At 38.9% G+C, this 23233-nt stretch overlaps 1 protein-coding gene and 1 long non-coding RNA gene across 3 annotated transcripts in view; one reads left to right on the top strand and one right to left on the bottom strand.

The window, feature by feature from the left end:
• Positions 1-11916: 11916 nt before the first annotated feature.
• The window catches only part of LOC117337176 (uncharacterized protein F13E9.13, mitochondrial-like), a 38064-nt gene continuing 26747 nt past the window's right edge, over positions 11917-23233 (bottom strand). The window contains exons 5-6 of the mRNA XM_033898025.1: positions 18643-18770; positions 11917-13625 (exon numbers count right to left, since the gene is read on the bottom strand). Coding sequence (XP_033753916.1) covers positions 13420-13625; positions 18643-18770 — 334 coding nt within the window. The 3' untranslated portion in view covers positions 11917-13419. The remainder of the gene's footprint in view (positions 13626-18642; positions 18771-23233) is intronic.
• On the top strand, positions 17446-18462 carry LOC117337177. Of its 2 annotated transcripts, XR_004534768.1 has the most exons (4): positions 17446-17531; positions 17590-17615; positions 17785-17963; positions 18256-18462. It is a non-coding gene; the product is annotated as an uncharacterized LOC117337177 (long non-coding RNA). The 2 variants fall into 2 exon arrangements; XR_004534767.1 differs by lacking the exon at positions 17590-17615 and having other exon boundaries at positions 17493-17560; positions 17756-17963.

The following is a 23233-nucleotide window of genomic DNA, read 5'->3' as shown; positions in this document are numbered from 1 at the left end:
ACCTTATCATACTGTCGACAGGCACGTGATTCGTACAGGAACAAAGGGAAATCTTAAGCAATATAAGAGAAAGGAAAGATTAGACCATTTCTAAATTTTATTTCTTTATAAGCATTTCTCTATTTTTTTTTTCCGTTCATTGTCTATTTCTAAATGCCTTAAATTATTGGTCTACGTCAAAATATTGCTATCTAATCGATTGATACCTCTGCTCCGTATTCATATCTATTCGGACACATACCAAAGAAAATTAAAATGCATCAATAAATAGATAAGCACATTCTGATCCACGTCAGTATATAAAAATATATAATGACATAAAGCATGTCCTAATACATATTATAAAACACACTAATTTAATAAATACCCTGTCACAGTTATTCGAAGATATATCAAGATATCCATGTCTTTTGTATTTTTGATGTATGGTATATCTTGTGTAAATTATTTTGAAAATGAATAAAAAATAGTCTTAAAAAAAAGAAGATATCCATGTCCAATTATGCACCATATCAAAACTGACTTGTTGACTAATTAACAGTTTGTTGTACCGCCTGTTAGTATTGCCTGTTGACTATTTGTACATTGGAGACCTATTACGTATGCTAAAGATCTAATATTTGGTATCTGGGCCTTTTGGTTATCAAGAAGAAGTCATTTAAACATTTTAATAGATTTGATCCCTGTGACCTTGAATGAAGGTCAAGGTCATCCTTTTGAACAAACTTGGTAGCCCTTCATTCCAGCATGCTACAGACCTAATGTTGGGTCTCTGGGCCTTTTGGTTATTAAGAAGAACTTGTTTAGAGATTTTAGCATATTTGACCAATGTGACCTTGAATGAAGGTCAAGGTCATCCACTTGAACAAACTTGGTAGCCCTTCATCCCAGCATGCTACAGGCCCAATATCAGGTCTCTGGGACTGTTGGCAATTGAGAAGAAGTTGAAAATGTAAATTGTTTACGACGGACGACGCCGGACAAAAGGCGATCGTAAAAGGTCAACTGAAACTTCGTTTCAGATGACCTAAAAATCTGGACAAGAAAGTTAAAAAAAATCCCTTATTCAATACAAAGCATGTTAAACGCTGGATTTCGTAAGAAAACGTGACAAACAGGTTATGGTTAATCTGACGTTCAAAATACGACATTGGACATTTGCAACTGCAAATTTTGCTAAGAGCCACAGAAAAATGATGATACACTTGATCACAGGTAAATGACGATACACGTGATCACAGGTAGATGACGATACACGTGATCACAGGTAGATGACGATACACGTGATCACAGGTAGATGATGATATTTTTGACCACAGGTAGATGATGATACACGTGATCACAGGTAGATGATGATACACGTGATCACAGGTAGATGATGATACACGTGATCACAGGTAGATGATGATATACTTGATCACAGGTAGATGAAGATACACGTGATCACAGGTAGATGATGATACACGTGATCACAGGTAGATGATGATACACGTGATCACAGGTAGATGATGATACACGTAACGGAATGTAAAAATCCTATCAGATCATGTCAATAGATGATTTGTTAGTTATGATGTCACTGATGAACCAGATACACCCACGAGTACACGAGTACACGAGTAGTAAACTAATCAGGATTTTCATAGAAATTATTGCAAAACTTATGTTGCCTGGAGGATGACGCGCGTCCATTAGAGGCTGAGGCACGATTTGGCCATGCAAATAATTCCACTATCACAAACAGCCCTGACGAGACCAAGGCATGCGACGTTTCCTATAATACAAGATCAAGGCTCTGAGAACCCTGTAGAGCCCAGTAAGATAAAAGTAGGTGCATCAATGAGTGCGCTGTTGTAACTGTAAATAGGCCCCGACCTTTATCAGGCACTGGAACTTTAAGGATAATTTGGTCATCGATCATAATCGTCTTTCCTATTTATGACAAACTTCTGTAGGCCTGAAATTCAACTCAATAATAACACAGCACCAATTAGCAGTTATATCTAACGATCACGCGAAACATGGAGGCAAAGAATACCAATACTTTTCTACGGAAGGCGAACGACCAGAATAATTTCCTTTTTGCGAGGAATTATTTCTCGGAGCATTTAGACAGTTCACGATGCACGGCTCATTTTCAAGACCGAAAGACCATCCAATGCCTTACATTCAAGGCCTAATTTGACAATATCCACAACTATATTTAGATTGATATCGAGCATATGATTGAAAATATGGTTGCAGGACTATAAGTATTAGCATGCAGATGTGACAATTTAAGGAGAATACAATTCTTGTTATTTTACCTTTATCAATTGCTTTCCTTTTTTCGGGAAACGCGAACGTTCATAGGAATATATAAAGGATATCGAATGGTTTCCCGTTGAATATAACATATTTCCCGTGTATGACAGAATATCGATACTTTTTCGCACTCGTGAAAGATATATTCTGTCTTACCAGTGACATATATCAATGTTTTATTGTACTTTTGCCAGTGAAATATAGAAATTTATCAAACTAATAAAACTTTAATATTTTCAATGCAGCGATGATTAGTGAAAATATAAGTTGTTCGTTTTTGACCAATCAGAGCGGACCTTCGCATTCCCCTCGTTGAAATCGAAGCGAAGATAGATTGGTTATTTTGCTGTATTTCAGAAATATTCAGACTAGCCTTTGACAAAATACTCACTTGACGTTAGCGTTTCATCCTCCAACTCTACGTTCAGATATAACCATAACCTGGTGCATTTAAACCCGAAATGTATATACAGTGTACAGTGTACCATATAGATGTATTCGATATCAAAACTACTACAGACTCTCCATCGTGTACGTAAACCTTAACTAATTAAGTGGCCGACACATGGACACGGAAATCTTACCTTTAAGATCCAGGCTTGCTGATTTCAATTTCCTATTGTGAAATTTCCTTTTCTCGCTAGTGACGTCCGCGCTTTCCCCCGCCCCTACGGTATTCACATGATTCGAGTTTAATAGTTTGTTCCAGTATATTCTGTGGTAGAGTAACACCTGTTTTCATTCCTGTTGCCTTTCCCAAGGGTACAAATCTGGATTTTTCTTTTATCCGTATATTACGACCGTTTTTTTTTTCACACTTCAACATGCTCTTGTTTTGGACGACTTGACGAGCGTTTCTGCCCACAGCAATATTCATCCATTAGCATTTCTATGATAAAACAAAACTCGATAGTAAGTGCATTACAGCACAACAAATAAATCACTCCCTTGGTAGACCATTCTGATATCGGGTCCATTACTGTAAGGTAGACAATCCCGTGTTCTACGGGGCATTACTAGCTTACTTCAAAGCCATGGAAGTGGATATTTCTATAAAACTTCTGATTCTGTTGTTTTCTGATTCTGTCTTTTTTTCTCTTCCTTTTTCTTCTTCTCCTTGATGAAACTTTAAATAATACATCTTTCTGATCTGTTTTAAGCATCACATATGAAATATATATTAACATTATTTTTTCAAAACAGCTTAAAACCGCACGATCAGTGTACGTTGGGTTCCTGTTCTATAAGGTTTGACATTATCGGTATGCTGGTAAACAAAAGGACAATACGACAACGGATGTTTTGTTTTATACAGCGATACTCGGAGAGAGAACTAAAGCTAGCATTAGGATTTCAACCCTGGATCATTAGTGGGTTTTTTTTGTTTGTTTTTTTAACGTTTTTTATATACTCTCTGTCACACCAATGAAGTCCTCTCAAAGCGGTTCTACGAGTGGCCGTATTCTAGAGAAAATTTACCATTACACCCCCGTTCCGTAGGTATTGAGAGGAAAATCTACGTGTGACTGTCGGTATGATGATTCTATGTATGTTGGTTTGTCCACAACAGGATCCAATAACTAATGTCATTGCTCATCTAGGACGGCGTTACTGTAGCCATAGACACTGGAACTACAAATAGGTGCTAATTGTGAAGTTCTTATGACGACTCTTCAAAAACCATTATGTGTCCATCATGTTCGAACTAAATTCGATCCATGTGTCTGTGTTACGAACATTACAAGATGATTCTGCTAAAACTGGACCTGGTGACTTTTGAAACTTGCTTGGAGACCTTAAAAGTGTTGATGTTGTGGCAAAAAACTCCATAAACATCCTCGTACGAATAACAGTGATCCGGCAGCACAACAGGAAGTCGAGTTAGGCAACAAAGGGTCATATGTCAAAACTATCGGCGATACCTTACACCACACTGTCATCGTTATTATAAATTGATGTATGACAGTCAGTTAAATGGACGAGTGGTATGACAGTCAGTTAAATGGACGAGTGGTATGACAGTCAGTTAAATGGACGAGTGCACGTGGTATGACAGTCAATTAAATGGACGAGTGGTATGACAGTCAGTTAACTGGATGAGTGGTTTGACAGTCAGTTAAATGGACGAGTGGTATGACGGTCAATAAATGGACGAGTTTTATGACAGTCAATAAATGGACGAGTTTTATGACAGTCAGTTAAATGGACGAGTGGTATAACAGTCAGTTAAATGGACGAGTGGTATGACAGTCAGTTAAATGGACGAGTGGTATGACGGTCAATAAATGGACGAGTGGTATGACAGTCAATTAAATGGACGAGTGGTATGACAGTCAATTAAATGGACGAGTGGTATGACAGTCAATTAAATGGACGAGTGGTATGACAGTCAGTTAAATGGACGAGTGGTATGACAGTCAGTTAAATGGACGAGTGGTATGACAGTCAGTTAAATGGACGAGTGGTATGACGGTCAATAAATGGACGAGTTTTATGACAGTCAGTTAAATGGACGAGTGGTATAACAGTCAGTTAAATGGACGAGTGGTATGACAGTCAGTTAAATGGACGAGTGGTATGACGGTCAATTAAATGGACGAGTGGTATGACGGTCAATAAATGGACGAGTGGTATGACAGTCAATTAAATGGACGAGTGGTATGACAGTCAATTAAATGGACGAGTGGTATGACAGTCAATTAAATGGACGAGTGGTATGACAGTCAATTAAATGGACGAGTGGTATGACAGTCAGTTAAATGGACGAGTGGTATGACAGTCAGTTAAATGGACGAGTGGTATGACAGTCAGTTAAATGGACGAGTGGTATGACGGTCAATAAATGGACGAGTTTTATGACAGTCAGTTAAATGGACGAGTGGTATAACAGTCAGTTAAATGGACGAGTGGTATGACAGTCAGTTAAATGGACGAGTGGTATGACGGTCAATTAAATGGACGAGTGGTATGACAGTCAATTAAATGGACGAGTGGTATGACGGTCAATTAAATGGACGAGTGGTATGACAGTCAATTAAATGGACGAGTGGTATGACGGTCAATTAAATGGACGAGTGGTATGACAGTCAATTCAATGGACAAGTGGTGTGACAGTCAGTTAAATGGACGAGTGGTATGACAGTCAGTTAAATGGACGAGTGGTATGACAGTCAGTTAATGGACGAGTGGTATGACGGTCAATAAATGGACGAGTGGTATGACAGTCAGTTAATGGACGAGTGGTATGACGGTCAATAAATGGACGAGTGGTATAACAGTCAATTAAATGGACGAGTGGTATGACAGTCAGTTAAATGGACGAGTGATATGACAGTCAATTAAATGGACGAGAGGTATGGCAGTCAGTTAAATGGACGAGTGGTATGACAGTCAGTTAAATGGACGAGTGGTATGACAGTCAATTAAATGGACGAGTGGTATGACAGTCAGTTCAATGGACGAGTGGTATGACGGTCAATTAAATGGACAAGTGGTATGACAGTCAGTTAAATGGACGAGTGGTATGACGGTCAATTAAATGGACGAGTGGTATGACAGTCAGTTAAATGGACGAGTGGTATGACAGTCAGTTAAATGGACGAGTGGTATGACGGTCAGTCAAATGGACGAGTGGTATGACAGTCAATTAAATGGACGAGTGGTATGACAGTCAGTCAAATGGACGAGTGGTATGACAGTCAGTTAACTGGACGAGTGGTATGACGGTCAATTAAATGGACGAGTAGTATGACAGTCAATTAAATGGACGAGTGGTATGACAGTCAATTAAATGAGCGAGTGGTATGACAGTCAGTTATATGGACGAGTTTTATGACAGTCAGTTAAATAGACGAGTGGAATGACAGTCAATTAAATGGACGAGTGGTATGACAGTCAGTTAAATGGACGAGTGGTATGACAGTCAATTAAATGGACGAGTGGTATGACAGTCAATTAAATAGACGAGTGGTATGACAGTCAATTAAATGGACGAGTGGTATGACAGTCAGTTAAATGGACGAGAGGTATGACAGTCAATTAAATGGACGAGTGGTATGACAGTCAATTAAATGGACGAGTGGTATGGAAGTCAGTTAAATGGACGAGTGGTGTGACAGTCAATTAAATGGACGAGTGGTATGACAGTCAATTAAATGGACGAGTGGTATGGCAGTCAGTTAAATGGACGAGTGGTATGACGGTCAATTAAATGTACGAGTAGTATGACAGTCAATTAAATGGACGAGTGGTATGACAGTCAATTAAATGGACGAGTGGTATGACTTTCAGCTAGATGGACGAGTGGTATGACTTTCAGCTAGATGGACGAGTGGTATGACAGTCAATTAAATGGACGAGAGGTATGACGGTCAATTGAATGGACGAGTGGTATGACTTTCAGCTAGATGGACGAGTGGTATGACTTTCAGCTAGATGGACGAGTGGTATGACAGTCAATTAAATGGACGAGTGGTATGACAGTCAATTAAATGGGCGAGTGGTATGACAGTCAGTTAAATGGACGAGTGGTATGACAGTCAGTTAAATGGACGAGATGTATGACAGTCAGTTAAATGGACGAGAGGTATGACTTTCAGCTAGATGGACGAGTGGTATGACAGTCAGTTAAATGGACGAGTGGTATGACAGTCAATTAAATGGGCGAGTGGAATGACAGTCAATTAAATGGACGAGTGGTATGACTTTCAGCTAAATGGACGAGATGTATGACAGTCAGTTAAATGGACGAGTGGTATGACAGTCAATTAAATGGACGAGTGGTATGACAGTCAGTTAAATGGACGAGTGGTATAACAGTCAATTAAATGGACGAGTGATATAACAGTCAATTAAATGGACGAGAGGTATGACAGTCAATTAAATGGACGAGAGGTATGACAGTCAATTAAATGGACGAGTGGTATGACAGTCAGCTAAATGGACGAGTGGTATGACAGTCAATTAAATGGACGAGTGGTATGACAGTCAATTAAATGGACGAGTGGTATGACAGTCAGCTAGATGGACGAGTGGTATGACAGTCAATTAAATGGACGAGTGGTATGACAGTCAATTAAATGGACGAGTGGTATGACAGTCAATTAAATGGACGAGTGGTATGACAGTCAGTTAAATGGACGAGTGGTATGACAGTCAATTAAATGGACGAGTGATATGACAGTCAATTAAATAGACGAGTGGTATGACAGTCAATTAAATGGACGAGTGGTATGACAGTCAGTTAAATGGACGAGAGGTATGACAGTCAATTAAATGGACGAGTGGTATGACAGTCAATTAAATGGACGAGTGGTATGGCAGTCAGTTAAATGGACGAGTGGTGTGACAGTCAATTAAATGGACGAGTGGTATGACAGTCAATTAAATGGACGAGTGGTATGGCAGTCAGTTAAATGGACGAGTGGTATGACAGTCAATTAAATGTACGAGTAGTATGACAGTCAATTAAATGGACGAGTGGTATGACAGTCAATTAAATGAGCGAGTGGTATGACAGTCAGTTAAATGGACGAGTTTTATGACAGTCAGTTAAATGGACGAGTGGAATGACAGTCAATTAAATGGACGAGTGGAATGACAGTCAATTAAATGGACGAGTGGTATGACTTTCAGCTAGATGGACGAGTGGTATGACTTTCAGCTAGATGGACGAGTGGTATGACAGTCAATTAAATGGACGAGAGGTATGACGGTCAATTGAATGGACGAGTGGTATGACTTTCAGCTAGATGGACGAGTGGTATGACTTTCAGCTAGATGGACGAGTGGTATGACAGTCAATTAAATGGACGAGTGGTATGACAGTCAATTAAATGGGCGAGTGGTATGACAGTCAGTTAAATGGACGAGTGGTATGACAGTCAGTTAAATGGACGAGATGTATGACAGTCAGTTAAATGGACGAGAGGTATGACTTTCAGCTAGATGGACGAGTGGTATGACAGTCAGTTAAATGGACGAGTGGTATGACAGTCAATTAAATGGGCGAGTGGAATGACAGTCAATTAAATGGACGAGTGGTATGACTTTCAGCTAGATGGACGAGTGGTATGACAGTCAGTTAAATGGACGAGTGGTATGATAGTCAATTAAATGGACGAGAGGTATGACGGTCAATTAAATGGACGAGTGGTATGACTTTCAGCTAGATGGACGAGTGGTATGACTTTCAGCTAGATGGACGAGTGGTATGACAGTCAATTAAATGGACGAGTGGTATGACGGTCAATTAAATGGACGAGAGGTATGACGGTCAGTTAAATGGACGAGTGGTATGACGGTCAATTAAATGGACGAGTGGTATGACGGTCAATTAAATGGACGAGTGGTATGACGGTCAATTAAATGGACGAGTGGTATGACGGTCAATTAAATGGACGAGTGGTATGACGGTCAATTAAATGGACGAGTGGTATGACAGTCAGTTAAATGGATGAGTGGTATGACAGTCAATTTGATGGAATGAAACTAATGGATTTTGTGAGTTGACTAAGTCAGAGTGGTCAAAACTGAAGTATTGGATTTATTGGGGGTACTACGGCACAGTTGGCAAAACCACAGTATTGGATTCATTTTTGAGTGAATTAAATGTATAATTAATTAATTCTAAAAGCTTGAATTTCAAAATGAAAACAAAACAAAATCTTGCCTATTTCTCTGTGAGTACAGACAGGTCGGACAGGTCAGACAAGAATTTTATCCTTGTCTGTAACACTGTCATTTTTTTAAATTCCACTTGCCACCATGTTTGCTTGATTACAATGAATGTTTTTACCCGCTTTTTTCCTGGAAAATAAAATAAGAGCCAACGTTTTCTGATTGTTCAAAACACCAGTAAATGAAAAGAATACAGAGCTTTCCACAAAAATCCTGATGACACTTTATCGCTGGCTACTTCATGGATATAGTCGTTATCCAAATTTCTTTCTTCATTCTGAGCACTTTTGAATCAGGGTCACATTCGTAGAGCACCTCATTATCCTCCTGAAGAACAACATTACTTTTGAAAAATTCTAAATCTTATGATCAATCTTAAAAATGTGTTCTTCAAAAATGTAGTTCTGTTGGAATGTTTTAACTTTTTACCAAAGCCACTCATTTCAAACTAAAGGAAAGTCTTCCTTTGCTAAGAAGACTTTCTTTTTTATCTTTTTGTTTCAGAAAATTTAATAGTGACATCTTTGTATAGTGGCATAAATACACTGGAATCTTTTCTGTTGAAAATTGTGGGTATGTTGAAGATTAATTGATTGATTTCGTTGGCTAAGTTAAAGATTAATTGATTGATTTTGTTGGCCAAGTTAAAGATTAATTGATTGATTTTGTTGGCTAAGTTAAAGATTAATTGATTGATTTTGTTGGCTAAGTTAAAGATTAATTGATTGATTTTGTTGGCCAAGTTAAAGATTAATTGATTGATTTTGTTGGCTAAGTTAAAGATTAATTGATTGATTTTGTTGGCTAAGTTAAAGATTAATTGATTGATTTTGTTGGCTAAGTTAAAGATTAATTGATTGATTTTGTTGGCTAAGTTAAAGATTAATTGATTGATTTTGTTGGCCAAGTTAAAGATTAATCGATTGATTTCCTTGTCGACAAGCTTTTTCTCAAACAGATAATTGGCATAATAGGATCAGCCTATATCTCTCTCTCAACACACTTGTTTCTGTTTGTAAAAGAGACGTAGATTGACGAAGACTGTTCCGTTTGATCGTCAATTTTATAGGAAATATTTTGTTTCCTTATAGATAAGGCCAACCTTAAAAATATCTTGGGTTTGCTGTAACCCGACCAGGGGGTCTTACATATTGGTAGGTAGGCTGATTTTTTTTTTATTCTATTCTGAAAACAGATTTTCAACCGTTAATACGAAAACAAACCAGAATATGGAAATCATTATTCATTTTGTGTTCTTAAACAAAAGAAATACACACCAACCTTATTTGGGTTTAGGAGACGTAATTTCAAACCTGCACAGCAACTTCCAGACATAAATATCCCGAACGGTAAAATCATTGAAAAACAATGTTTTATTTTTCACAATAAAATTTTTTGAGTCGGCACATTTTTTCTGGATCGGACAGGTTACGCGAAACCAACTGTATTACATTTTTACCAGTGAAATATCAAAAATTATTCATTCTATAAAAGTGATATTTTTCACTAGTGAAAAATATCACTTTTGCTGATTTGACCAATCAAATTAATGATTAGAAAATACCAAAATAATTGACCAATCAGAAAGCCCGACATATATCTCAGCACCTGGACAGTGGGAACTACATTTTTTGTTTACAAATTATTGCTGTAGGCCTAGTTAGCATACGGGGTAGGTTTTTCGTTGATAAAAAATGTAATAAACAGAATATCTAACAGTGTCTTCAGTAATACCAAATATATTTCACTCGTGTGGCTAATATTTAGATATTTTTCACTCGTGCTGCACACTCGTGAAAAATATCAAAATATTAGCCCCACTCGTGAAATATATTTGGTATTACTGTAAACACTGTTAGATATCCTCTATATATTTTCATTTTGGCCTAATTCATACATCACAATACAGACGTAATAGACACAGCAGTATCTGGTGACTTCTTTGTCTCTAACTCGGATCAGGAAATTAACATTCTGAAGTAGCTTACCAGATAGCAGATCAATAACACAGAGGCTGCTTGTCATTCAGAAACACCTGGTCCGACAACAAGGTGACTTATTTTGAGAATGTACGGTATTCACACTCTTGTGAGGTAAATACTTCATGATGCAGATTAATATACATGTATATAACATATTAAAACCATGGTCATGAATGTCTCAATTAACATTGATGGAATCATACACGGGTATTACAGTATAACATCTCATTCCCAATACGTAATAATGGGTTCCGATACTTTATCAAATTTAGTTGTTTTCCATGGATGGCAGTAAGGTTTTGGGGAATGTCCAACAAATTATTCTAAAAACTACCGATTTTACTTTGATTCAGTATGATGTTATTCTCTCGTTTGAGAAGCTGTATAATATTATTTATAGTATGAAATATCTTATGTCTCATCTCATTTGTCAGAGTGTAACTTCATATACAAAATACGAATCCCTCGACATTCACAACAAATATAGATCACACCCAGAAGTAAGGAATCAATGTATCCCATTAGACAGCTAACTTTACGGAATCACAAAATATTCCTTATAAAACAAATTGATCATCCGAGAATCCTAACCAATGTTGGATCAAGGAACCCAATTTCCCTGCCTAACAAGAAGATCGACCAGAAATGAACCGTGATGAATTAAATGTCATCTTGTCTAAACTGTTTGTCCCCCAGAGTTGATTCGGATTGACATCCATTACTTCACAGCTAACAATACAAACTCCTTCGTCATTAATCAAAATATTTAGACCTGACAGGAGAAACTTTTAAAGATATTAAAAGTCTTCCCTATAGGCCTGGTTGTTTACAGGGATCAGCGGAGCTGTCCGGATCATCTCCGATTGTGGAACACTTCACACACGGGAGGCGAATCAGGAGTTGTAACACTCCAGATATCGTACCCAGGACAGATCAATACTGGCTTCACACAGATTCTCAAAACCATTTTATTTACTTATATCTAAGTACAATTTATCTGACATCATTACTGTAATTGTCTTTGATGACGGCGGACATTTCTAACGATTTAACTCAATTAGTATCTGTACATTGTAACTTTTCTTTTAGTTACTGGTAATTCAGCTGTAACATGACAATTTAAAATACCAATAATAATAAAAAAAAAAAAATACAGAATTTTCATGCTTTGTGCCTCAGTACAATTTATAAGAAATGTTTTGAAAACATAAAAACACAAACATAGATATTCATATCTGCACACTATCTGAAACTTTTCACTTTTTCCCCTTTTATCAACGGACTGTTACAGATCATGTAATCAGGTCATTAAGGACTAGAGTAAAATGGATATAATTATATATATAGCACCAGGTAAACAAACATCAATATTTATCAAATTATACAAAATATCAAAATGTCACTTTTTGCAATCACAAAACTTGATTAGGAAATTTGTTTCATTACACTTATATATAGCTTTATGATCGTGCCTTCCAATACTTTAGCTGTAAATAGACTTTCAAGACAAATTATTTATAGAATCCAAAACTTAAGTTATTTATAAACTTTTAAGACAAGTCATTTGGCTTTAAAAGGTTTTTTTAAAGACTTCCAAGACATAAGCTATTTAAAGACACCCTCTAAGGCTTTAGTTACGACCATGTACCATAGTAGATGCTTTGAAAGAACTACCTGTAGTTTAACTAACATCATTAAGATGCTTTTCAAGCACTAACTGACGTCATGATACAATGACCAGTACAACCAATGTATGTCTAGCTTTGCTACATTCCTCTGTCCATCAACACCCTTGACACTGGACAATTTACAAGCTGCTCTGTAGCTCCTAGCTCCTCTGGGTATATAGGTTGGACACAATGACACGGTGCAGTGTTCGTGTTGGACACCGGTGACACGGTGCAGTGTTTGTGTTGGACACCAGTGACACGATGCAGTGTTTGTGTTGGACACCGGTGACACGGTGCAGTGTTTGTGTTGGACACCGGTGACACGGTGCAGTGTTTGTGTTGGACACCGGTGACACGGTGCAGTGTTTGTGTTGGACACCGGTGACACGGTGCAGTGTTTGTGTTGGACACCGGTGACACGGTGCAGTGTTTGTGTTGGACACCGGTGACACGGTGCAGTGTTTGTGTTGGACACCGGTGACACGGTGCAGTGGTCGTGTTGGACACCGGTGACACGGTGCAGTGTTTGTGTTGGACACCGGTGACACGGTGCAGTGTTTGTGTTGGACACCGGTGACACGGTGCAGTGTTTGTGTTGGACACCGGTGACACGGTGCAGTGTTTGTGTTGGACACCGGTGACACGGTGCAGTGTTTGTGTTGGACACCAGTGACACAGTGCAGTGTTTGTGTTGGACACCAGTGACACAGTGCAGTGTTTGTGTTGGACACCAGTGACACAGTCCAGTGGTCGTGTTGGACACCAGTGACACGGTCCAGTGGTCGTTAACTGTTAGTGTCAGATTCACGCAGCCTCATCACCTCCTCCATAAATGTGTGTACCCTCCAAGGGTCAATATCATTTTCCCAATGTCCATCTTTTTTGAAATGCGATCCAACAATAAGGCCATTGGCGGAGGAATACATTTGCAAATTGTCCTTGGTCACTCCTGAGCCAATCAGAACTGGAATACTTACTGCCTCAGCTACATCTGTCAACAGTATAACCAATTCTCTAGAACAGCTGGACATATATACAATAAAATGAACACAATGCTCTCTACAAGGCTCTCTACAAGGCTCTCTACAAGCTCCCACATCAAACAAAACTAACATGGTAGCAGCACCATCATAGGAAAGTGAACCCACAATTTACTGAATTAAATTCAAATATTGTATAGTTATAACTCTGTATGATCTCCGAAATATTATATAGTTATAGCTCTGTATGACATCCGAAATACTATATAGTTATAACTCTGTACGACATCCGAAATATTATATAGTTATAACTTTGTACGACATCCGAAATATTACATAGTTATAGCTCTGTATGACATCCGAAATATTATATAGTTATAACTCTGTATGACATCTGAAATACTATATAGTTATAACTCTGTATGACATACAAAATATAATATAGTTATACCGCTGTACGACATCTTAAATATTATATAGTTATAACTCTGTACGACATCCGAAATATTACATAGTTATAACTCTGTACGACATTCGAAATATTACATAGTTATAACTCTGTACGGCATCCGAAATACTATATAGTTATAACTCTGTATGACATCCGAAATATTATATAGTTATAACTCTGTATGATCTCCGAAATATTATATAGTTATATCTCTGTATGACATCCGAAATATTACATAGTTATAGCTCTGTATGACATCCGAAATATTATATAGTTATAACTCTGTATGATCTCCGAAATATTATCTAGTTATAGCTCTGTATGACATCCAAAATATTACATAGTTATAACTCTGTATGACATCCGAAATATTATATAGTTATAGCTCTGTATGATATTCCAAATATGAGGGAGTATTACAGACGTCACAGTTATATATAACATAGAAACACAAATGATGAAGGAAGACTACTTTTTGACTTGTGCCCTGACCGGGCCTCGAACTCACGATCTACGGCACCCAACGCCTAGCCATAAATACCAGCAGCTTATACCGCTGCGCCACATCAGCGTTCTTAAAAATGTTTCAATGGCGCAGTGATGGTCGGCCCGATACCCTGACATGATCATTGTGGAAGTCGTCTATAAGGTGATATAGAATACCTGGATCGCAATGTATTTACTTACATGGATACGAATTGTACATATATTAGAAATATTTCTCTCAGTACAACTACGACAGAAAATTCAAATCTATATCTTTGGATCACCAACACATAGTGTATATGATACATTGTGCTAATAAATAGATATATAACAGAGAAACACAAATGACGAAGGAAGACAACTTTTAGACTCGTGCCCTGACCGGGCCTCGAACTCACAATCTACGGCACCCAATTGCCTAGCCATAAATACGAGCAGTTATACCGCTGCACCACATCGGTGTTCTTAAAAAAGAACGTTTCAATGGGGCAGTGATGGTCGGCCCAATATATATATATATATATATATATATAGAGATGTACAAGTAAAATACCTCTTTTCTCTTCTATCCAGCCTTCACCCAACACCACGTCTCTATACCCAAAACCGATTCTTTGTGTAACAAGATCCCTATATCACCATTCTGGTCCTAAAAATGGCATCCACCCTCTCTTCTCTGTCAAAGCCTGACCCCACCATACCAACACCCTTTTTTCCAAATATATCTAAAGTCCAAATGTTTACTAAGTATTACAAATAATTTTTTTTATAAAAAACTTTCTATAAATTCAAAGTGAGAGATAATTATAGTGCCAGATAGTCGCTCTGTACATTTATTGGAACAGTTAAAATCAAACTGTCAAGATAGTGGTGTAGGTGTTTCTAACTGTAAGATAGTGGTGTAGGTGTTTCTAACTGTAAGATAGTGGTGTAGGTGTTTCTAACTGTCAAGATAGTGGTGTAGGTGTTTCTAACTGTAAGATAGTAGTGTAGGTGTTTCTAACTGTAAGATAGTGGTGTAGGTGTTTCTAACTGTCAACATAGTGGTGTAGGTGTTTCTAACTGTAAGATAGTGGTGTAGGTGTTTCTAACTGTCAAGATAGTCGTGTAGGTGTTTCTAACTGTCAAGATAGTGGTGTAGGTGTTTCTAACTGTCAAGATAGTGGTGTAGGTGTTTCTGTCAAGATAGTGGTGTAGGTGTTTCTAACTGTAAGATAGTGGTGTAGGTGTTTCTAACTGTAAGATAGTGGTGTAGGTGTTTCTAACTGTCAAGAGAGTGGTGTAGGTGTTTCTAACTGTAAGATAGTGATGTAGGTGTTTCTAACTGTCAAGATAGTGGTGTAGGTGTTTCTAACTGTAAGATAGTGGTGTAGGTGTTTCTAACTGTAAGATAGTGGTGTAGGTGTTTCTAACTGTAAGATAGTGGTGTAGGTGTTTCTAACTGTAAGATAGTGGTGTAGGTGTTTCTAACTGTCAAGATAGTGGTGTAGGTGTTTCTAACTGTCAAGATAGTGGTGTAGGTGTTTCTAACTGTCAAGATAGTGGTGTAGGTGTTTCTGTCAAGATAGTGGTGTAGGTGTTTCTAACTGTAAGATAGTGGTGTAGGTGTTTCTAACTGTCAAGATAGTGGTGTAGGTGTTTCTAACTGTCAAGATAGTGGTGTAGGTGTTTCTAACTGTCAAGATAGTGGTGTAGGTGTTTCTAACTGTAAGATAGTGGTGTAGGTGTTTCTAACTGTCAAGATAGTGGTGTAGGTGTTTCTAACTGTAAGATAGTGGTGTAGGTGTTTCTAACTGTCAAGATAGTGGTGTAGGTGTTTCTAACTGTAAGATAGTGGTGTAGGTGTTTCTAACTGTCAAGATAGTGGTGTAGGTGTTTCTGTCAAGATAGTGGTGTAGGTGTTTCTAACTGTAAGATAGTGGTGTAGGTGTTTCTAACTGTCAAGATAGTCGTGTAGGTGTTTCTAACTGTCAAGATAGTGGTGTAGGTGTTTCTAACTGTCAAGATAGTGGTGTAGGTGTTTCTAACTGTCAAGATAGTGGTGTAGGTGTTTCTGTCAAGATAGTGGTGTAGGTGTTTCTAACTGTAAGATAGTGGTGTAGGTGTTTCTAACTGTCAAGATAGTGGTGTAGGTGTTTCTAACTGTCAAGATAGTGGTGTAGGTGTTTCTAACTGTAAGATAGTGGTGTAGGTGTTTCTAACTGTCAAGATAGTGGTGTAGGTGTTTCTAACTGTCAAGATAGTGGTGTAGGTGTTTCTAACTGTCAAGATAGTGGTGTAGGTGTTTCTGTCAAGATAGTGGTGTAGGTGTTTCTAACTGTAAGATAGTGGTGTAGGTGTTTCTAACTGTCAAGATAGTGGTGTAGGTGTTTCTAACTGTCAAGATAGTGGTGTAGGTGTTTCTAACTGTAAGATAGTGGTGTAGGTGTTTCTAACTGTCAAGATAGTGGTGTAGGTGTTTCTAACTGTCAAGATAGTGGTGTAGGTGTTTCTAACTGTCAAGATAGTGGTGTAGGTGTTTCTGTCAAGATAGTGGTGTAGGTGTTTCTAACTGTAAGATAGTGGTGTAGGTGTTTCTAACTGTCAAGATAGTGGTGTAGGTGTTTCTAACTGTCAAGATAGTGGTGTAGGTGTTTCTAACTGTCAAGATAGTGGTGTAGGTGTTTCTAACTGTAAGATAGTGGTGTAGGTGTTTCTAACTGTCAAGATAGTGGTGTAGGTGTTTCTAACTGTAAGATAGTGGTGTAGGTGTTTCTAACTGTCAAGATAGTGGTGTAGGTGTTTCTAACTGTCAAGATAGTGGTGTAGGTGTTTCTAACTGTAAGATAGTGGTGTAGGTGTTTCTAACTGTAAGATAGTTGTGTAGGTGTTTCTGTCAAGATAGTGGTGTAGGTGTTTCTAACTGTAAGATAGTGGTGTAGGTGTTTCTAACTGTAAGATAGTGGTGTAGGTGTTTCTAACTGTCAAGATAGTGGTGTAGGTGTTTCTAACTGTAAGATAGTGGTGTAGGTGTTTCTAACTGTAAGATAGTTGTGTAGGTGTTTCTGTCAAGATAGTGGTGTAGGTGTTTCTAACTGTCAAGATAGTGGTGTAGGTGTTTCTAACTGTAAGATAGTGGTGTAGGTGTTTCTAACTGTAAGATAGTTGTGTAGGTGTTTCTGTCAAGATAGTGGTGTAGGTGTTTCTGTCAAGATAGTGGTGTAGGTGTTTCTAACTGTAAGATAGTGGTGTAGGTGTTTCTAACTGTCAAGATAGTGGTGTAGGTGTTTCTAACTGTCAAGATAGTGGTGTAGGTGTTTCTAACTGTCAAGATAGTAGTGTAGGTGTTTCTAACTGTCAAGATAGTAGTGTAGGTGTTTCTAACTGTAAGATAGTGGTGTAGGTGTTTCTAACTGTCAAGATAGTGGTGTAGGTGTTTCTAACTGTAAGATAGTAGTGTAGGTGTTTCTAACTGTAAGATAGTGGTGTAGGTGTTTCTAACTGTCAAGATAGTGGTGTAGGTGTTTCTAACTGTAAGATAGTGGTGTAGGTGTTTCTAACTGTCAAGATAGTGGTGTAGGTGTTTCTAACTGTCAAGATAGTGGTGTAGGTGTTTCTAACTGTCAAGATAGTGGTGTAGGTGTTTCTAACTGTCAAGATAGTGGTGTAGGTGTTTCTAACTGTAAGATAGTAGTGTAGGTGTTTCTGTCAAGATAGTGGTGTAGGTGTTTCTAACTGTCAAGATAGTGGTGTAGGTGTTTCTAACTGTCAAGATAGTGGTGTAGGTGTTTCTGTCAAGATAGTGGTGTAGGTGTTTCTAACTGTCAAGATAGTGGTGTAGGTGTTTCTAACTGTCAAGATAGTGGTGTAGGTGTTTCTAACTGTCAAGATAGTGGTGTAGGTGTTTCTAACTGTCAAGATAGTAGTGTAGGTGTTTCTACTGACTGTTAAAGGAAAATCAACTATTGATCCAAATGATACTAATATTTGAATATTGAATACTGATATTTCAATTGATTTTTATAACTAAAATGTTGTGTTGTCCAATGGAACAAATGAGAAATCCTAACGAAGTCCGCAGTCTGCTGATAATGGATGGAATAATGTCTCACCTTTCATCTCTGTGACATCAGCTTCCTGTCCAGTGGCTCCCCCTGTAATGATCACGCCGTTGCTAAGGAAGAACTCTGCAGCCTTAGATGTCTCCTTGATACTCACATCTGAAGTAATTGCATGAGCACTGGAATAAAAACACCAAACGTTTATCTCAAAAGGAGCCTTAAGATGAATTCATATCTGATAGGGACGTGATTGAGCAATGATGCTTTGATTTATTCCTTCAAATAATTACCAATTTTTATAACAAAAGAAAGCTAGACACAATGAGATAGTAAAGGAATGGCTAATCTTTGTCATACAATCCACCATCACAGGAACTCTGTCATTACCTAACAATCCCTTTGTACCCAAGCCTTGACTTAATCTTGAGCTTAATTTGCAGCAACAAAAATGTCCAGGCTGTTTTTAATCTTGGTATGTCTCTCACATAACAGGGCATGTACACTGTATCAACAGTAAACTCCATTTACATGGCTTTGGATTTTCCAATTATCTGAGAATGTTTGAAAACCAGTTTTGGAAATAGAACCAACTGACCAAGAAAATGTAGGCAGAGATGATCTGAAGTAAAAGTAAACTGGTTTTACCTACACTAAGCCTAAGATCAAAATAAATTTAATAGATATATAACTTCAAATTGCTTTTATAAATCATGTTTAAATAAAATATTGAAATAAAGTCCAAAGCGACCAACATAGCAGTGTTAATGAATCTATGATTTGGGCTCCAAGATAAAACTATATTATAGCCACAACAACACAATTCACAATATCATCTTCAAGCTATTTTTGTTCCTATAACAGATTTTTATTGTGATAATCAAGTCTGCAACTCTACTTGACAGCTATCAACATATGTCGTCTCATTCCAAAGGTTACCTGAATTCTTGCATTGAAATATGAAAATAAAACGCGGTAAAAAGTTCAAAAAAAAATTCTCTTGAAAAACCTTGCCTACATGTCATGTTAACAAATCCTAAAAGTTTTATTGATATCAGCTGAACACCGAAACAGGAGACCCCAGACAAAAACAAAATGTAAAAAAAAAACAAGATGGCTGTCATGGCGGCCATCTTGGATTTCTGACCGACCTGGAAAATAACAACACTTGGTCAGGACCATCTCAGGATCAGTTCTGGTAAGTAGGAGCTAAATCCCACTGGTGGAATTTGAAAAGAAGCTTGAAATTGGTGTTGTTCAGGAAAACCATGATTGTGCAATCATGTTACAAAATGGCCGCCGTGACTGCCATGTCAACGTTTTTTTACGAGGCCGAAAAATAACAACACTTTGTTGGCTCTCCTTCCTTAACATCCTCACCAATTTCCAGCTCAATGGTACCAGTGGAACTGGAGAACAGGACTATCTCAAAATCATTTCAGGCAATTTTCAGCTCAATCCCACTATTGGAATTTGAGAAGAAGTTTGAGATGTGAAAAGTTTACGCACGGTGCACGACAACAGACGAAACATGATGACTATAGGTCATCCTGACCCTTCGGTTCAGATGACCTACAGTAACAATTAGCAATGACTCTACCGAAATAGTCAGGTCAAATCATTGCTCATGAAGACCACGCCCAGTACCAGGTACCTCGAATGATACTAGAGCCGACCAGGTACGGGTACCTCGAATGATATAACAGCCGACCAGGTACCTCCAATGATACTAGAGCCGACCAGGTACCTCGAATGATATTACAGCCGACCAGGTACCTCGAATGATATTACAGCCGACCAGGTACGGGTACCTCAAATGATATAACAGCTGACCAGGTACCTCAAATGATATTACAGCCGGCCAGGTACCTCGAATGATATTACAGCCGACCAGGTACCTCAAATGATATTACAGCCGACCAGGTACCTCAAATGATATTACAGCCGACCAGGTACCTCGAATGATATTACAGCCGACCAGGTACCTCAAATGATATTACAGCCGACCAGGTACATCGAATGATATTAGAGCTGACAAGGTACCTCGAATGATATTACAGCCGACCAGGTACCTCGAATGATATTACAGCCGACCAGGTACCTCAAATGATATAACAGCTGACCAGGTACCTCGAATGATATTACAGCCGACCAGGTACCTCGAATGATATTACAGCCGACCAGGTACATCGAATGATATTAGAGCTGACAAGGTACCTCGAATGATATTACAGCCGACCAGGTACCTCGAATGATATTACAGCCGACCAGGTACCTCAAATGATATAACAGCTGACCAGGTACCTCAAATGATATTACAGCCGACCAGGTACCTCGAATGATATAAGAGCTGACAAGGTACCTCGAATGATATTACAGCCGACCAGGTACCTCGAATGATATTACAGGCGACCAGGTACATCGAATGATATTAGAGCTGACAAGGTACCTCGAATGATATCAGAGCTGACAAGGTACCTCGAATGATATCAGAGCCGACCAGGTACCTCGAATGATATTAGAGCTGACAAGGTACCTCGAATGATATCAGAGCCGACCAGGTACCTCGAATGATATAACAGCTGACCAGGTACCTCGAATGATATTACAGCCTACCAGGTACCTCAAATGATATTAGAGCTGACAAGGTACCTCGAATGATATCAGAGCCGACAAGGTACCTCAAATGATATAACAGCTGACCAGGTACCTCAAATGATATTACAGCCGGCCAGGTACCTCGAATGATATTACAGCCGACCAGGTACCTCAAATGATATTACAGCCGACCAGGTACCTCAAATGATATTACAGCCGACCAGGTACCTCGAATGATATTACAGCCGACCAGGTACCTCAAATGATATTACAGCCGACCAGGTACATCGAATGATATTAGAGCTGACAAGGTACCTCGAATGATATTACAGCCGACCAGGTACCTCGAATGATATTACAGCCGACCAGGTACCTCAAATGATATAACAGCTGACCAGGTACCTCGAATGATATTACAGCCGACCAGGTACCTCGAATGATATTACAGCCGACCAGGTACCTCGAATGATATTACAGCCGACCAGGTACCTCGAATGATATTACAGCCGACCAGGTACCTCAAATGATATAACAGCTGACCAGGTACCTCAAATGATATTACAGCCGACCAGGTACCTCGAATGATATAAGAGCTGACAAGGTACCTCGAATGATATTACAGCCGACCAGGTACCTCGAATGATATTACAGGCGACCAGGTACATCGAATGATATTAGAGCTGACAAGGTACCTCGAATGATATCAGAGCTGACAAGGTACCTCGAATGATATCAGAGCCGACCAGGTACCTCGAATGATATTAGAGCTGACAAGGTACCTCGAATGATATCAGAGCCGACCAGGTACCTCGAATGATATAACAGCTGACCAGGTACCTCGAATGATATTACAGCCTACCAGGTACCTCAAATGATATTAGAGCTGACAAGGTACCTCGAATGATATCAGAGCCGACAAGGTACCTCGAATGATATCAGAGCCGACCAGGTACCTCGAATGATATTACAGCCGACCAGGTACCTCGAATGATATTAGAGCTGACAAGGTACCTCGAATGATATTAGAGCTGACAAGGTACCTCGAATGATATTACAGCCGACCAGGTACCTCGAATGATATTACAGCTGACCAGGTACCTCGAATGATATTACAGCCGACCAGGTACCTCGAATGATATTAGAGCTGACAAGGTACCTCGAATGATATTAGAGCCGACCAGGTACCTCGAATGATATTACAGCCGACCAGGTACCTTGAATGATATTAGAGCTGACAAGGTACCTCAATGATATTAGAGCTGACAAGGTACCTCGAATGATATTACAGCCGACCAGGTACCTCAAATGATATTAGAGCTGACAAGGTACCTCGAATGATATTACAGCCGACCAGGTACCTCGAATGATATTAGAGCTGACAAGGTACCTCAAATGATATTAGAGACAAACAGGTACCTCGAATGATATTACAGCCGACCAGGTACCTCGAATGATATTACAGCCGACCAGGTACCTCGAATGATATTAGAGCTGACAAGGTACCTCAAATGATATTACAGCCGACCAGGTACCTCAAATGATATTAGAGCTGACAAGGTACCTCGAATGATATTACAGCCGACAAGGTACCTCGAATGATATTACAGCCGACCAGGTACCTCGAATGATATTACAGCCAAACAGGTACCTCGAATGATATCAGAGCCGACCAGGTACCTCGAATGATATTACAGCCGACCAGGTACCTCGAATGATATTACAGCCGACCAGGTACCTCGAATGATATTACAGCCGACCAGGTACCTCAAATGATATTACAGCCGGCCAGGTACCTCGAATGATATTACAGCCGACTAGGTACCTCGAATGATATTACAGCCGACCAGGTACCTCGAATGATATTACAGCCGACCAGGTATCTCGAATGATATTACAGCCGACCAGGTACCTCGAATGATATTACAGCCGACCAGGTACCTCGAATGATATTACAGCCGACCAGGTACCTCGAATGATATTACAGCCGACAAGGTACCTCGAATGATATTACAGCCGACAAGGTACCTCGAATGATATTACAGCCGAC

This window comes from Pecten maximus, chromosome 11, assembly GCF_902652985.1.
Source record: "Pecten maximus chromosome 11, xPecMax1.1, whole genome shotgun sequence".
NCBI lineage: Eukaryota > Metazoa > Mollusca > Bivalvia > Pectinida > Pectinidae > Pecten > Pecten maximus.
This window is presented reverse-complemented; position numbering and strand designations above follow the sequence as displayed.